At 38.4% G+C, this 17,778-nt stretch overlaps 2 protein-coding genes across 3 annotated transcripts in view; both read right to left on the minus strand.

The window, feature by feature from the left end:
* Window positions 1–9,457, minus strand: part of BMERB1 (bMERB domain containing 1) — a 100,281-nt gene extending 90,824 nt beyond the window's left edge. The window contains exon 1 of the mRNA XM_019710393.2: window positions 9,318–9,457. The gene's annotated coding sequence lies outside the window, so the exon portion shown is untranslated. The remainder of the gene's footprint in view (window positions 1–9,317) is intronic.
* Window positions 1–17,778, minus strand: part of MPV17L (MPV17 mitochondrial inner membrane protein like) — an 86,816-nt gene that overhangs the window by 66,244 nt on the left and 2,794 nt on the right. Inside the window, exons 2-5 of one of the 2 annotated variants that reach the window (XR_012493139.1) lie at window positions 17,523–17,593; window positions 14,206–14,235; window positions 13,394–14,126; window positions 9,318–9,499 (exon numbers count right to left, since the gene is read on the minus strand). Coding sequence is in view for 1 of the 2 variants with exons in the window: in XM_019710394.2 (XP_019565953.2) it covers window positions 13,947–14,126; window positions 14,206–14,235; window positions 17,523–17,593 (281 nt within the window). In the remaining variant the exon portion in view is untranslated. Of the gene's footprint in view, window positions 1–9,317; window positions 9,500–13,354; window positions 14,127–14,205; window positions 14,236–17,522; window positions 17,594–17,778 lie in introns of those variants that run through there. The other variant, XM_019710394.2, reaches the window with a different exon arrangement.

Raw genomic sequence — 17,778 nt, forward strand, 5'->3', positions numbered from 1 at the left:
CACTGATTAAAGGAGGACCATAGCAACAGCAACCATGGGACCAGATTGTCCAACTTTTCAATAGAGGCCAGAAACCCAGATTTTTAATAGGAAAATTCTCAAGTCTTTAAACCTTGTGGGTGCCATTAAAAGCACTCTGTGGGCCCGATTTGGCTATTCGTTTGCAACTGCCAATACAAAATGTCAAAGCAATTTCATCATTTTTGCCATTGGTGTGGAAGGGGGCTAGGACGTGATATCAAAAAAAAAAAGGAAGCAACCACGCCTAGTTTATCCTTGAATAAGGACTCCTTGACTTCTGGATCCTGAGATCGTCATTCTCACTAGCACCCAAAATTATATCCAGAATGACATTGGACTTTATGAAAGTGTTTATCCTCACACTGCTTATAGCTTCACACCTAGCACAGCGAGAAAAACACTTTTTAAATAGCACCTGCTCCTGGAGTCTGTATGGGAGAAAATAAAATTGAAGTCTTGAAAAATGTTAAATTAATCCGAGCAGCATCTACTTAACCCAAGACTCTCCAATCCTTGGACAGTTTTTGCCATTTTCCCCCAAGGAAAAGCCCGTTTTGAAAGACTTGTCCTTCAAACTGCACGTGCTAAGTAATACTTACTTTTAATCAACCTAAGACAAGAATTGCTATCGGAATTTCTTTGACTCCAGCTAAAAAGCTTGTGTGGTTGTTATCAACGTTCATTATGAAACACTGAAAATATGGCAGACCCAGCATGACTATTTTCTTTAAAATCCTTAAGGGCCTGGAAACTTCACTCATTTATTTCTTCACCACAAATTTTAAGGGTGCTTATTATTTATTTATCTATTCAACAAATCTCTAGTCCAAACCACACTCACTTCTCACCTACTCTACTACTGTATAGACTTTTAACTCTATGCTTCCATTCCTACCACATTCTCTGTTGCTTATACTTACGGTAAAATTTGACAACACAACCATCCAGCTAGTACCTCTATGGAAGATGCAGAATCTAGAAGAAAGGAAACAGATTTTGCAAGGCTGCCCTGCCAACACAACCTATCATAAAAGAATAAACGTCATTACTATGACGAATAATCAATTGCTTCATGTCCAAAAATCTTATTTTACCACTGGAATTTCCCAGACGTGTTGTCAACATTAGCCACTTTAACTAGACAATGACAAAAACACCTGTCTCACTTGATGCTGTGATATTTTGGAGTCCCACTTAAAAAAAAAAAAAAAAAATGTCAGCAGGAAGTCCAAGATGGCGGCGGCTTAGGAGGACGCTGACCTCGCCCCGTCCCACGAGCAAACTCAAACACACACGGACAGAGAGAGCAATTACTCCTGCGATACAACTGAGCCCTGAATGAACAGATTCTGACAGCAAAAAAAAGAGAGAGATCCGACGGAGGAGGCTTAGAAGCCGGAAAGGCCCTCTTTGGGAGCCGGAGGGTGGCATTGGTCACATGCCCCTTAACTTCCAGAGGGAGGGCGGGAGTGTGACTTCCTGGGGACTTCCGCCTACCTGCAAGGTCACCGCTGCACATTCCCAGCTGCACTTCCTGGAGCCTTGTGCCTCCAAACACAGGGAGCGAGCAGGAACAGTGTCACCACACCCCGGGCCTCACGACTCAGAGCGGGGCCTCCCGGCAGGCAATGCTCCAGGCGCCTTGCGCGCATGCTCGGCAAGCGGCTGCCCCAAACCACCCTGCACGTAGAGCCCGCGCAGAGGTCGCATCTGCACAGGACCTGTTTTGGCACGACACACATGAGAGAGACTGTACAGAGAAGGCTGGTGGGGGGTGGGGGGCGGCGCAAGAGCTCCCCAGGGACTGCGGCAACTCCCCGGGATCGGGATCTGAGCTGCCGGTGAGCACCATCGTTTATGTCCCACTCTACTGCCAGACTGTGGGTGGGGGATCCGCCCCGGTGCTCTGGCCTACCTGAAAGGTCACTAGTGCATTCCTGGACACATCGTGTGAGCCCATTTCAGCCTGAACAAAGGGAGCAAGCAGGATCAACAGGGCATTACTACATGCACATGGCCTCCCCACCTGGAACCTCTCTCGCTGCCTTGGCCAGTGGCCTGGACACTTTAGGTACCCCTCAGCTCCTACTGGCCTGCCAAAACCACCTGGCAGACACAGCTATGCAGAGCCCTCGTCTACGTGAGGCCACTTCTCCAAGCCTGACAAAGACAGCTATTTCGTCTAATTCTATAAACAAACATACAACCTCAAATAAAATGAAAAGACAGGAATATCTCTCGAAGGCTCAAGAAAAATCCCCAGGGAAACAAACCCCTAAGGAAATGGAAATAAGTAATTTGCCTGATAAAGAATTCAAAGAAATGGTCACAAGGATGTTCACCAAACTTGAGAGTGAAATGGAAGAATTTAGGGAGAACTTCAATAAAGACTTAGAAAGTATAAGAAAGAACCAAGGAGATCTGAAGAATGCAATAGCTAAAATGAAAAACACATGAGAAGGAATCAACAGCAGATTAGCTAACACAGAAAAACAGATCAATGACCTGACAGACAGCCTAGTGGAAATCAACCAATCAGAAGACCTGAAAGAGAAATAAAATTTAAAAAATGAGGATTGTTTAACAGACCTCTGGGATAACATTAAATGCTCACCATTCACATTATAGGGATCTCAAAAGGAGAAGAAAGAGAGAAAGGAACAGAAACTTTATTTAAAGAAATAATGGCTGAAAACTTTCCTAACTTGGGAAAGGAAACAGACATCCAGGTCCAGGTTCATAGAATTCCAAACAAGATAAATCCAAAGAGAGACCAACCTAGACACACTGTAATTAAAATGGTAAAACTTAAAGAGACAATCTTGAAGGAAGCAAGAGTTACATATAAAGGAAACCCTATTAAGTCTATCAGCTGAATTTTCACCCAAGTTTACAGGCCAGAAGGGAGAATCTTTAGTGTTGAAAGAAAGGAACCTACAACCTAGAATAATTTACCCAGCAAGCTTATCATTCAGAATTGAAGGAGAAAGAGTCCCACAAGCAAAAACTAAAGGAGTTCATCACCATTAAACCAGCTTTACAAAAAAATGTTAAAGATTCTTCTTTAAGCAGAAAAGGAAAAGGCCATAGCCAGAAATAAGAATATGAGAAAGGGAAGAACCTCATAGGTAAAGCCAAATATTCAATAAATACAGCAAATCAGACATTTTAAAAGCTACTATGAAGGTCAAAAGAAAAAAGTATCAAACTCAAACTACAAGAAGTAGTTAGGAGATGCACAAAACAAAAAGATTTAAAACATGACATCAATGACAAAGCATGGAGAGGTGAGTAAAAATGTAGTCCTTACAGAGTATATTTGAAATGTCCTTCAGCTTACAATACACTGCTTTAGGTAAAGAATGATGCACATAAACCTCATGGTAACCGCAAACCAAAGAACTTCAAAAGATATATTAATACAAAAAAAACAAAGAGAAAGGAATCTAAACAAAACATTAAAGAAAAACAGCAAAACACAAGGGAAGAGATCAAGAGAAGAAAGGAACAGGGGACAGTACATACTTATATATAATTATTTTAAATGTAAATGGATTAAATGCTCCATTAAAAAGACATTGGATGGCTGAATGGATTAAAAACATGACCCACCTATATGCTGCTTATAAGAGATTCACTTCAAATTGAAAGACACATATAGACTAAAAGTGAAGGGATGGAAAAATATTCCATGCAAATAGAAATGAAAAGAAAGATGGAGTAGCAATGCTCATATCAGACAAAATAGACTTGAAAACAAAAAATGTAAAAAAACACAAAGAAGGACATGACATAATTATAAAGGGGTAAATCCAAGAAGAGGCTATAACAATTGTAAATATCTACACACCCAACATAGGAGCACCTAAATATATAAAACAATTATTAATGCACATAAAGGAAGAATTCCAAAGTAAAATAACAATAGTAGGGGACTGAATATCCCACTCACATCAATAGATAGATCATCCACACAGAAAATTAATAAGGAAATAATGGACTTAAATGTCACAGTAGATAAGCTCTACTTAATAGACATTTATAGAACATTTCATCCCAAAACTGTAGACTACACATTTTTTTCAAGTGCACATGGAACATCCTCCAAGATACATGACATAATAGGCCACAAAAGAAGCCTCAATAATTTCAAGAAGATTCAAATCATCATATCAAGCATCTTTTCTGACCACAATGACATGAAACTAGAGAAAAAGTCAAAAACACCCAAATCAAAAACTGTAATGAAAGATGAACACACCCCTTTCCACTACCCAACAACTCTACTTTCCAGGTCCTGATCTTCCACCCTACCTCTCCTGCCTGTCAAAATCATTACTGCTGGAGCAGAACTGTGCATAGGTCACTAAACATCCTACAGTTGGGGACAGAAAAGGAAAAAGCTCTGTTGTCATTCATAGGCCCGGGTCTAGTTTCACAACCGTTTGTATGGCCACATAGACTCTCCGAAGTTTCTTTAATTCTTCCTACTTGTCATTTTCTATGCTACACGATATTTCATTGGGGTAATGTACCATTCACCTAGATCTGTCTGGATACATTATCTTCATATTTTCATTGTCCTGATATTGTGATAAACTTTTCTCTGTGTCTTTTCAATTTCTTTTGAATTATGTCTTTGGGATAAATTCCCAGGAGACTGATTACTGTGCTAGAAGCTATGCTCTCTTTATAGCTGGTGACATGTACTACTTTCCAAAAGGGTATGATTCAATTTATTCTCCCATCAGCAGTGTATAAGGATATTAGTCCCATCAAATTCTCACCCGCATGCATCTATTAAAAGCTTCTAGTTTATCTCTCATTTCTATCTATCTCCTCTCCTGTGGAAGGCTGAACTCGCTTAGGTTCCAGTTTTCCTTTTGAGATAAGAGTCTCTGATACATGCTACAGTTGTCCATTTGAGAGATCAGAAAATTTTTAATCAATTTTTAAATAAACTATTTCTGCTTCATGGTCTTCATTCATTCCTTCAATCAAAAATACCTATTGAGGGCCAGCCCGGTGGCTCAGGCGGTTAGAGCTCCGTGCTCCTAACTCCGAAGGCTGCCGGTTCGATTCCCACATGGGCCAGTGGGCTCTCAACCACAAGGTTGCCAGTTCAATTCCTCGAGTCCCACAAGGGATGGTGGGCAGCGCCCCCTGCAACTAAGATTGAACACAGCACTTTGAGCTGAGCTGCCGCTGAGCTCCCAGATGGTGTAGGGTGTATGGCCACATGTTCCTGGGTGTAGGGTGTAGGGTTGCCAGATAAAATAGAACTTCCAGTTAAATTTGAATTTCAGCTAAACAACAAGTAATTTTTATTCATACGCCCCAAATGCACTATTTGGAAAGTACTTATCCAAAGAAAAATTATTCATTGTTTACCTGAAATTCAAATTGAGCTGAGTGTCCTATATTTTTATTTGCTAAATCTGGCAACCCTACCTGGAGGGCAAAATCATCCCAGTTGAGAACCACTACCCTCAATCTTAATTCCCACACTTTCTCTGCTCCCCCATTCCTTCTCCACAAGCTTGAAGTTCAAGGGCATATTACTTATTTCACTAGAGAGCAAGTCAAAGAAATCAACTATCTTCAGTTTCCCAAGGTTTCTATGCTTGAAAGCAATGCATGCCGATGTCAGTACTCATTTACAGAGAAGTCAACCAACAAGTATTTCTTGAACTCTGAGCAAGGCATGGAGCAGGCAGGATACAGAAGAAATATAAAGCACACTCCTTAACTCCAATGAGCTTCAATTTATCGGGAGGAAAGAATATACATGAGATGGCTCACAATACAGAATAATATAGAATTAAGTGCTAAATTGTGTGGTACAGACCATAAATGCTCTAAAAGTCAGGAGAAAAGAAATGTGGCTTTTCTCCATTAGGCAATAATGGCTTTATGGCAAAGGGGCTGGAGCTGGGCTTTGTAAACCAACTTTAAGATATAGAGTAGGTACTCACTTCGATAAATATTTGTTGAATAAATCAATAAATGAATGAATGAGTACTAGGTCCTATCAGGAATTATTAACTGGAGTTTCCCACCACAATCTATTGTATAAATGGCTCTTCCCCAGCCCCGGTAGTTCATGGGAAGTAAGATACAGTTAAAAAATGGCAGGGGAGGATAACTCAAAAGTCAGTCAGTCAATTATTAGCTTCTGTATTTCAAAACAGGCTTTGGATACCCATCATGGAAGGATGACTTTTAAATAGCTCTTACAGTGCAAAAACTTAGCTCTGAGTATCTAAAGTCAAGTCCCAAAGGGCTCAGGGCATAAAGTTTCTGCAATGATTAATAGATTTGTGAAGAATAAATGAAAAGTCAGATTAACTTGTCCTGGGACATAGATTCCTTAACAGAGGGAGGTGAAATGGAAGCAGAAGGACTGAGGAGAAAGGTCCCTGGGGCTGGGCAGGAAACTGCTTGGAGAGGAGTCAGCACTGAAAGGATCCCCCACCCCAGTTTCTCCAGAGTGAACACTGGACGTCACCCAAAAAGAAGTTAGATAAAGGCCCACAGATCCCCCAAATCACTGCCAAGGCCAACATCAGCCTCAGTCCACGTCCAAAAGCTTCATGGATGACAGTTCTCATTGTCTGCATGTTCACTTTCCAGCAAGACAGACAGATCTGTGGCTCAGACATGGCCCAGCCCTCTAAATTGCCCTGTGTGGACAAATCCTATTTGCCTTAACCCCTGGGGGAAGGCTGGAGCCCATACAGACTGGTGCCAACACAGGAATGAAACATTAACCTATCCCCACACCCCTCAAAAGTTTAATGAGTAAAATTTGAATGAAAAGGAAACAAGGACACCACATCCTAGAAGGGGGCACACAAGCAAATGTCAGATGTTCTGAGGGGACAATGAAGAAACCAGTCTATGGCAGAGGAAGCATAGTGGGGAGTAATAAATACATTGTTGATTTTTCGCTTTGAACATTTGTCTGTACCTTTCATCATTCTTTCTATAAATTCACATTTAAAAATTGCCTCCTCTAGCCTTCGCCGTACAATTGACTCTTTTATACACTTTGTTTTAACATAGTGCAAAGTTTTTCATTTCTTCAGGTAAAAGCATAATTGCTCTAACTGTTGAGAAATTACTCCAAATGTATGTATTGCTCTTTACAGTTTCGCCCAGAGGGTAAAATAAACTGCTTGCAATCATTAATCCTATTCAAAAATTTCACACATCACCTGCAGGAAATTCTCTAATACTATCCATTATTGGCCAAAAGCCTGGAAATTGTGGTTCACTTTAGTATTATTTATCACTAAGGAGCAAAACTAGTCTGCAAAACTTGGACAGATTATAATTTTTGCGTGGTGGGTTTGTATCTTACTTTTCAGTATATTAATTTAATACCTCGTGTCCCTTTATTAAGTCCTCTAAATAGTATTCAGCATTCTCACTGGCATTTAACCCATGCATAAACTAATTCTTTTGGTAGCAATAAAATAGCCCAAATGTCCACAAACCTTTACTGACATCCATTTGTCCCCCAAAGGGCATTCTCCTATTTTTCCACCTAGAGGTCTGCTACTGAAGAAATGAAGTGATCAGGGAATATCTTCACATTGGTTTAGTAGTTTTTATTTGCATTTTCTAATTTACTACCCTTACACAGAAGACCCTCGGAGAGAATGCTGAAGGAAAACTAAACAAACCTGAACCCTGTACTCTACATGTAATTTATTTCATTTGTTCTATCCCTGTCAAATTAAGTGTTGTGTCCAAGGAAGAGAATTCCATCTCCCAGACTCCAAATTAACTTCTTGACAGCTACCTACTATTCCCATTATATCCATGTTAGTAAGATTATAATATTGAAACAACAGGAAGGGATTTAAAATGAAAATGCTGTAAATAGAGAAAGGGTAACCACAGAAAGATCTAATGTGACCTGGAGTCACAGATATATATACGAGTACATTCATAATTGGTTGCTGAACTCAACTCCAGAACGATCCAACATACTTTGCAAATACATATCCTCAGTTCCTTCACTGAATATGCTTGGGGACATCTATTGCAGTCAATACAGTAGGAAAGAATTTAAATCACAAATGAAGAAATTAGTGGACTCCAGACCAAAGGAGTTGCGCGAACATGAGATGGTGGAAAAAGCAGCTTCAGTAACCTGAAGCTCAAGTTTGCCTCCTCGGTATTAATAAGAGGATCTTAACAATGCATTTTTCCCCTACTTATGTTCAGAAAGAATGGTTTTTGAGAAGTCACTTGGGAACGATTCCAATTCTAAATTTTCAGCTCTATGAGTATGTACATACATAGGGAATAGGCCAAACATTTGTTAGAATTCACTAAGTGACAAAGAACACATATAAACAGGTAAGGACGACTTGGATCTCAATCCAAAGTAAAGGCATAAATCCTGTCTTTGCAATAAAGATGATTAGGAAAGATTTCAGGATGTAAAACTCATTTCCTTTACCTATTTCCCAGAATATTCATGCCACCGATAACACAAAATAGTCATTTGCGGTACTTAACTAAAACTCATTTATTCTTCAGATACGCTAAATCACATTATACCCCAAATTTAATATCCATAAAATTTAAACTTAAAAATGAAACAACTGGTGTTGCTCTTACAACACTTTCCACCCAAAATGTGAAAAAAGACCATTTTGGCTCTGTGGTTCAGGGGAACAGGACACTGACACAAGTATCAGGAAAGGCACCAATACAGCTTTTCATCATGAATACTAAAAAGGCAACATTCAATATGGCAGCTGTCTGGCCAACTATTTGAGCTCAGTATAGAGTATCAGTCACATTGACTGAGTCCTTCACTAAGAAGCATCACCAAGCACTGTACTCTCAGCTCCAAAAGGACTTGCGGTTTAACTGGAATCAATTCTCAGCCCCCAGCATTCACAGAATTCGCAACATACATAGTCCATCCACTATCCCCCTAAAGTGAAAATGGAGTCAGTGCTCTTATTTGGCAATTATCTGGCTACCTGGCTGAATTTCCATTTTCAAATCAGATAGATGTGTCGTCCTACAGAGAGGCTGCAGAGCAGGAGTGGGGGACAGCCTACATATTATGATTTCAGGGGTCCTAGAAAGTAAAGTTCAGTGTAATTCTGCACCAGATGTGAGCTGGTGGCCATCGCCCACAGACGAACTCACTGCATGAACCACAAACTACGAAATATTAACATACGTGAAACAAGGGTGTATTAGTTCTCCAGGGAAACAGAACCAGTAGGATGCATGTATAGGGGGTTTATTGTAAGGAATTGGCTCACGTGAATATGGAGGCAAGTCCCAATATCTGCAGGGTGAGTTGCAAGCTGGAGAGCCAGGAGAGCCAATGGCTTATTTCCAGTGTGTGTCTGAAGGTCTGAGGACCAGGAGAACTGACAGTGTAGTTTCCATCTGAAGGCCAGCGGGCTTGAGACCCAGGAAGATTCGATGTTTCAGTTCAAGTCTGAAGGTAAGAAAAAAGCCAATATCCTAGTTTGAGGGCAGGAAGAAGCCTCTTACTTGGGACAGGGTCAGCCTTTTGTTCTATTCAGTCCTTCAACTGATTGGATGAGGCCCACCCACATTGGGGAGGGCAATCTGCCTGACTCAGTCTACCTATTTAAACGTTAATCTCATCCAAAAACACCTTCAGAGACACACTTAGAATGTTTGACCAAATATCTGGGCACCCCATGGCCCATTCAAGTTGACACAAAATTAACCATCACAAAGGGTTATTTAGTGGCTTGAAAAAGGCCCAACTGCAATGATTTCACCCAATTCTCAAAGACAAACAATCTAGTCCTGTAAAGCTGGGGAGAGGTGTGAAGAGATGGTTTTCTGAGGGATATCTGCAAATTGGGCCAGGGGAATGAAAGCCCACAAGTCATAACCATCCCTAAGAAAACACAATTTCTGGGTCTGGGGCTGGAATAGGTGAAATTCTGGGCTGTGCCAAGCTTATCGGACAGCTGCCTGCATATTGGGATGAAAATGGATGGGTGATCAGTCCAGACTTCTCAGCACCAGATAAGAGGCAAAAAGCAACAGAAAAGAAATCCACAAACTGTGTAATGCATTCAACAGTGTTACAGAGTTTCTGTTGTGTGCTGGACCCTGTGTTGGACATTTCAGATACAAATATGAAGAAGAAATATATTCTTCCCTCCAGAAGGCCAGAGTGTTGAAGGAAATACAAACATACAAACAGATAATGATCACCCATTGTGGAAAGATCAGCCATTGCGGAAAGCCCACAAGTCATAACCATCCCTAAGAAAGCACAACTTTCTGGGCCTGGAGCCATACATGGCAATGATCTTTGCCAGGCTGGTTTGAATCTAATGGGAGGTGGACGGCACAATGTAAAGGGTATCAGACATCTTCCGCCAAAAATACACCCTGTTCTCTCCACCCCACCCCACAACAGCAATAGTTCCTGAAATTTCATCCAGATTTGTGTTAACAATTTAAAAACTAAAAAATGAGAATAAATAAAAATAGAAACAGCTAGAAAGGCTGTCAGCCACATCTAAGTAAATTAACTTAATTAATAAACCTACTTTTCTACATCTAGCTGAAATCACCCACATGAAGAGAATGGGAGTTCTGAGAGGCAAAGAAATAAGAACTAATTTGGGAGATAGAGCACTCTAGCCAGAGAGGATGCTGGGAAAAGGCACACAGAGAAAGGAGAGGATCTCTGAAAAGAAAGGGAAAATGCAAACTCAAAATCTTCAGGCACAAGAATCCATTAATATTCTAATACTTTCAGATGAACCTAAATTCGAATGGGAGCTGCCTCCAGAATATTTACGCACTGCAAAATTCTCCCCAGGTCTGATCCTTCCTCCTTTTCTCGCCAGTGAGGGCTCTCTGCCACCAATTCTATAAGCTTGGCTGTCATGTCACTTAAATGCGCCAGTCTCTAACCTCATCGCCGGCATTCTACTTCCCTGGAGTGTTTAGGTGGTCACAGTTGGGGTGGGGGAAAGGGAGAAGAACAGGAGAAGGGGGGTTGGTATAGCCATTCGACAGAAAGAAGAAGGAAGATATGGATGAATAAAGATTCATTTAGTGAAACACAGAATTACAAAAGGAAGAGAACTAGGAAAAGATAAGCTTTTAATATATGCCCCAAATGTTACTCAGTTATTATCCTCTTCTATTCACTTGGTTAGCCACTGTTCACAGATCTTTATCTGTTCTTTATCTTTAAACTCCAGATTTCTCCTTTCACTTATTGTCCATTGAGAGAATTAAAAGAACAATTTTCAATCATTTTTTTTTTCATTGCATTTTTGTGATTTGGTCCCTTTATATTCTAAAGATTGTGGCTAAAACTAGATTAAATGTAGCCAACGTAAGGTTAAAATCTTCAGGCACAAAAAAATCCATTAACTTTCTAATACTTTCAGAAGATGAACCTAATTTCAAATGAAAGCTGCCTCCAGAATATATTAGCAGCATGTTCTGGATACAATTTGGTTTGACAAACACTCTGTAAAAATTCACATAAAATTCCACTGAACTAAAAGTGAATTGCCCATGGAGCAAAAAAACATTTTCAGTAGCTTCAAACCCTAAAAGATGACAATCTTTGGAAGAAGGACAAAAAAGAAAGTATATAGTAATGATGGATGAGTAAGAAATTGTAGTTCTGGGTAATTTACCTCAATTAAAGAGAACATCTATATTTAATTTGATTAACAGAGTTGACCTGGAGGCCTTATTTTATATGCAACCTGAAAATATCAAAATTCAATGTCTTTATCTATAGATAACCAGGGAGTCAGAAAAAGAGTGCTGGGATAGTGTCATTAGAGTTACAGGGGAGATATTCCAAATGCCTGAGAGCTAGGACAGGATTTGTGATCCCCGAGTTCAAGCTAACTATGAGAGGCCCAGAAATCATTATTCTGTAAGGCTTTTTTTTTTTTTTTTAGCAAACGCTTTTGATACGCTCCAAAGTTCCCTTTGTTTTCTACACGTATTGGGTAAAGTTGCTTTGAAAATCCAGTCTACCTCAATTCTGTTAAGGGAAACGAATTATAGGTTTTGCCTGAGCAAATGTAGGGCCAGAAGAACATGGTGGGGTGACACCTTATGGAACGGGAAATCTGGAGGAAGAATGGAGGCCCCTAATCAGTTCTAAATGCTGGAAAGTCTAGAGTGTTTTACCAAGGAGGGCAGCATTCAAAACAGATAAACATTACTATTTGGAGTAAGTTCCATGTCTCACACTAAAACACAAAAGTACTCTTGCATTAAAAATTGAAAGTGTATTATTTGCAAAAATTCGGAAAATGTGTGTGTGCTATGTATTCTCTATAGTACAGTCTAACACATTATTGAATAAAGATTACCATGCTTTTATGAATCATCAATTTTCACCTGGACAGTATAAACAAGGTCTGTTTTCCCAATTACTTGTATATAAAATGTAAACACTATTTTTCCGTCATAAAAGTAACGCTGAAGCTCATCTAAAAGATTGCCAGGTAGTACTTACCATAGCTACTCTAGATACACTTTTTTAATGACAAATTTTGTCTTATGCATTGAGAAATAGCTTTCCTGTTGTATTAACTACTTTTAAAACAATGCAAATAAATTATTTTAGAATTCAACTATCTAGGAATTTCCTTACTATTGTCCCAATAATATAAAGTAAAATTCAAATAAATCATGTACTTAGAAGTTATATATACTTAACTTATGACTTATATAAATTTATGTGCTTTAAAACTTTTCAGCATATATTCTTAAATTAATCTTAAACATAAATTCTCAACATAAATGTATTAACATTTCAGTGCTTCACATTTTTAAATTTGTGCAATACTCCATTGGAAGCAACAGAATTGTGGTTCAATTCTTAGGTGAAATTTGCTGAAACTTCTTGAAATATTCATATATTTTAAAACCACTGGTTTTCAGGTGAGACAAACTAAATAAATCTGAAAGACTGGATTAAGTTTCTCATGTCTACCTTAAAGATTACTATAAAGATTTAGTTTAAAGCACTGATTTTTAAAAATACAACATCAGTGTGAAATTTGGGTTTACTATTTTCCCTGAAAACCTATGGAATAGAGTTCTTCCTTCCATAGGAAGAAAAATTGTTCAATTTTTTTTCCAGAAATTCCAATCAATATGTATCTTTAGGAAGTGAAATATTTTGTATACTTCATATGTCTGGGAAGTGGGGTACTGAATATGCTCAAAACTAAAAACCATTAACTAAAAAGTGCTTAATTTAGAAATTACAAAAATAGAAGAAAACATCAATGAAATTAGTCTATACAGGACACACCAATAATACACTGTTTTTTTTAATGATTTAAAATATACTTACAGAACTTTAGTATCAGCATAAAATAATTATAGTATTTTTTGGAGGGGAGGATCTGGTTATTCAATCTTGTCCTTGATTGAGTTCTATGTAAATAGAAATTTACTGTAAGAACTATTTTTGGTATAAAAGATAATCTGATTCAAAAGTGTTTAGGAATAACCTGAGATGTTAGAAGAGAGATGTACGAGTGTACAATCAAAACTGGTTCCCTAAATGGCATTAATAACTAAATGCATTAAATATAATTAAATGGCATTAAAATATTAAGATAGAAATATTAATAATTATAAAACACCATTTCGGCACTGTTATTGGTATTAACTAAAGTATTTAAGAAGTGCAAATATTAGAGAAGTAATACTTTCTGACAAAAATGGGGAAAAAAAGTTTGGATAAAATTTAAAGTACTGATTGATAATTAAGAAACAAGTTGGTCTATGGAATAGTAATTCTTCCAAATGGAGCACATATCTGGTAAGTAGAGTATTTCATTGGCAAGCAACCGTTCACATTTAAGAAAAAAATTTGTCACTTTCAGGGAGTCCCTGACATTTCATTTCTCTGGGGGCCTTTCAACTGCATTGGCCTCCTTTAAATGCAGGAAGGTGAAAGCTGACGTCAATGTGCCATCACCACTCTGCTGTGAATAGCAAAGGAAGGTGGCCCACAGAAAACCATAGAGTCCAGTGTAAGCTGTTCTCCAGTGAATAGGAACAAGGCTAAAGTTGGTCAGCTGTAACAGAAAGGAAATAAGTTAGTGCTCCATATAAACCAAAGCCAGGAGTCAGCATTCTGGGTAGTGTGAAACTCACCTGTACAAAAGGCCAGTACATCAGACCGCTCTGGAATTAAAAAAAACAACAACACTTCATTAGAATGCCTTTTAACCACACAAAACAATCCCACAGTTCTTCTATAAAATATTAAGAGAAACAAAACTAATATAAAATAATATTGAATGTCAACTATAATTGAAATATATATACATGTATACACACACACATACACACAAACACACACACAACACACACACACACAGAGTCACGGGTACAGCATAGGGAATACAGTCAATGGTATTGGAATAGCTGTGTACGGTGTCACGTGGGTAGTAGACTTGTTGGGGTGATCACTTTGTGAGGGGTATAAATGTCTCATCATTATGTTGTTTTGTACACCAGAAACTAAGAAAAAGAAAAAGAAGAACAAGGGAGATAGAATGAGGAGGTGGTATTATATTTCAGACTAAGCCAATTAAATTAGACGACTTAAGGTCTCTTGAGTAAGAAGGTGGGAAATTGTGGGAAAAGCTTTTAGGTGCAAGACATTTCTATCAGCTATATTCACAGATCTAGAATGAAAAGTCTACCAGAATCAGTATCAATTCTGTTAGACAACTGCTTTCAAAATAACAACATGTATTGGTCAAAATTAACATCACCAATCAAGGACAGAAGGATATTTTGTGCCTTCTACTGGGATAACCTTGAAGAGGACACATCACCACAGATGGAGGGTTCCAGTCAGGAATGCATAACCTATGTCTAATCATGAGGAAACAACAGACAACCCCCCAAAAAAGGAATGCTTTATTTTTATTTTTTTTTAAAGGGAGTACTAAAAAAAAAACAAACAAAAAAAAACAAAAAAAAAAACAAAAAAAAAAAAAAAGGGAGTACTATATTCTTCAAAAATAGTGTATAACAGATTTTTTTAAAGGGTTAAGAAAATGCTCCTAATTAATGGTTACTAAGGAGGTATGAGAACTGAAGGTGATGCCTGATCCTCTACTGGATCATGTACTGTAAGGAAAAGAAATGCTAGAAAGGCCTATAGATGGTCAAGTGATAAAAATGGAATATGGGTGGTAGATGAGATAAAAAGATTATCATCGTTAAATTTATTGAAGTTGATAACTATGCTGTGGTTATATGAGACTATTCTTAGAAAAGAGATACTTAATTTAGGGGTAAAAACAGTAATTCTGTGTGTGACTACCTCTCAAATAATTCAGAAAAACATTAGAAGGATGGATGGATGGTTAGATAGAGCAAGAAAATAATAAGAAAAAAAGGGAGGGGAGCAAAATGTTAACAATAGGTGAATTTAGGAAAAGGATATATGGGTATTCTTGAACTGTTATTGCTATTTAAGTTTAAAATTATTTCCTTATGATAGTTTTAAAAAACGACATAAAAGAGAAGAACGTACTATCAGATACATTTCTGAGAAATAATATCTCTGAGATGCCATATTGCAGCTGGTGCAAGGAGATACATATCGTCTGTGCAAAAAACAAACGAAAAAGCCCCCACAAAAACCAAGACACTCAAGTACTACTTCTATGTAAATAACAAATAAACTAGGGAGATGCTTCTCACCTTCATGAAAAAAACTAGGATTGGGCAGGGGGTTAATTCCTCAGCAACAAAGAACCATTCTAGTCTCACATATCCTTCGGGCTATAAGAGCTTTTGTGACCAATTCCTTTTGGGTGCTGCTTCTTTTCTTCTGTGCTCTTAGTTTCATTGATCAAGCTTGAATTGAAAACCTAGTCTTAACCCAGTTTCTCCCATATCTAATATCTCTAGCTCTGAGCTCTCCTCTGGGCATCTGGAAATCTCCCCTTGAATATCCTTAAGGCATCTGGAATTCAACATTTCCCAACATTTCCCAACATGAATTCGTCTATCTTTCTTCTCAAATTGGCTCACTGTTGTCCAGGTCTTATCTCAAGTGATGAACCACCACCCATGCAGTTACCCAAGGCAGAGACCTGTGGGTCATCCTAAATGTATCCTTGTCCATTTCCAATCATCCAGACCTGCCAATTCTACTCCTCAATATTTCTCAGATCATTCCTATTCCCACTGTGTCATTATTTCTTATCTGAACTTGGTGACAATAACCTCCAGACTTGGTTTCTCTTGCTGCTACTACAACTGAAGTTCAAAATCCCTGGCATGGCATTCAACACCCCAAAAAGGGAGCCTGTATGTCTTCACTAAGGGAAAAGAATCTGAAACATCTGCAAATCCCTATCTGAAGCCCCTTCCTTTCGCAATTCTGCTTGCTTGCTTTTTATAAATGTTTGACGTACCTCTCCACAGAATCTATGGTATAATGAGAAAACTTGTTCTTTTTTCCAAAATAAAGCAGAAGAAAATCACATTTGATGTCACCATGGGCCCACAATTTCTGCCCCAAGAGAATAATAACGAGAATTCTGAATACTCTTCCCCACTGAAGGAAGAAGGACCGTCCTTGAGCAGAGGAGCTCAGGGGAAGCAGATGGCTTCAATCTTCTCTATCAAGTCCAGCCATCAAGTGGGTGACACTGGTTCTGGGGCTGGGTATCTTTCAACAGAAGATTCTAGAAGCAGCGCAGGCAATACTGGGTGTGGCTTGGCACTGCTCTTGATGGGGAATTAAGTACATGTGAAGCCCTAGGTCAGCCTGTATATATTTTGCACTCCTGAAAATTCACCTTAGTGAAGAATAGAATCAAACATGCTCTAGACCATGGATGGAAAGCATCCCTGATTTTGCCAGACCTTAAGGACCCTGCTCAATAAATCTTCATTGAGTAAATTAATAAATATTTGTTGAACTGGACTGTGTACGAGTATGTTTGTATTAAGTCAACAGTGCACTAGGTGACTTACTTCAGGCCTGGACATAACCCTAGGAAATACCATCCTTCTCTGCAAGTACCTTTGTAATGTTAATAAGGTTCCCTTCACAGGGACTCAGCAGAAGGCGCACATGGAAACACTGACTCTGAAAGTGGGAATGATTCCATTGAGACACTCACATTCTACTATTCCTTTCTGCAGTAACCTCTTTGGCCCCGAAATTCACTAAATAAATTCTAATCACTAATAAGATTAAATATAAGAACATCAGAAATCATTGTGAATACTGGCTACAATTCAGAGACACTCATGCATAGACACTCTTAAAGTTTCTTCTCATTCATCTATCAAAACAAATGTAAGGTTTCTATGTCAAAATATTGTACCCTTGTGCCAACCGCCTGGAGCCCTAACTTAAGAATATTTTTTATTAAAATGTATTTAATGTTAAAAATGTACAGAAATATCTTGGTTGCATTTTCAAAAGTCTGTCTTACCTTATATGTATTCCAGAATTTCTGTTTCAGATCCAAAAATATGTCATCCTTTCCCTGGAGAATACTCATACCTATTTGCAAAAATACACACCAAAATAATTTTAAAAGATTCAGTAGGAAGAATACTGTATAACAGTTCATGTTCAAGTTTCCTATTTCAATATATAAAGTAACCACCACTATCACTCACTTAGTATGTCCCTTTTGACCCAACAGAATATAACCTCCATTCTAAAACTGGATAAATTTAAAAAGA

The sequence above is a fragment of the Rhinolophus sinicus genome, linkage group LG18, assembly GCF_036562045.2.
Source record: "Rhinolophus sinicus isolate RSC01 linkage group LG18, ASM3656204v1, whole genome shotgun sequence".
In the NCBI taxonomy this organism is placed as follows: Eukaryota; Metazoa; Chordata; class Mammalia; order Chiroptera; family Rhinolophidae; genus Rhinolophus; species Rhinolophus sinicus.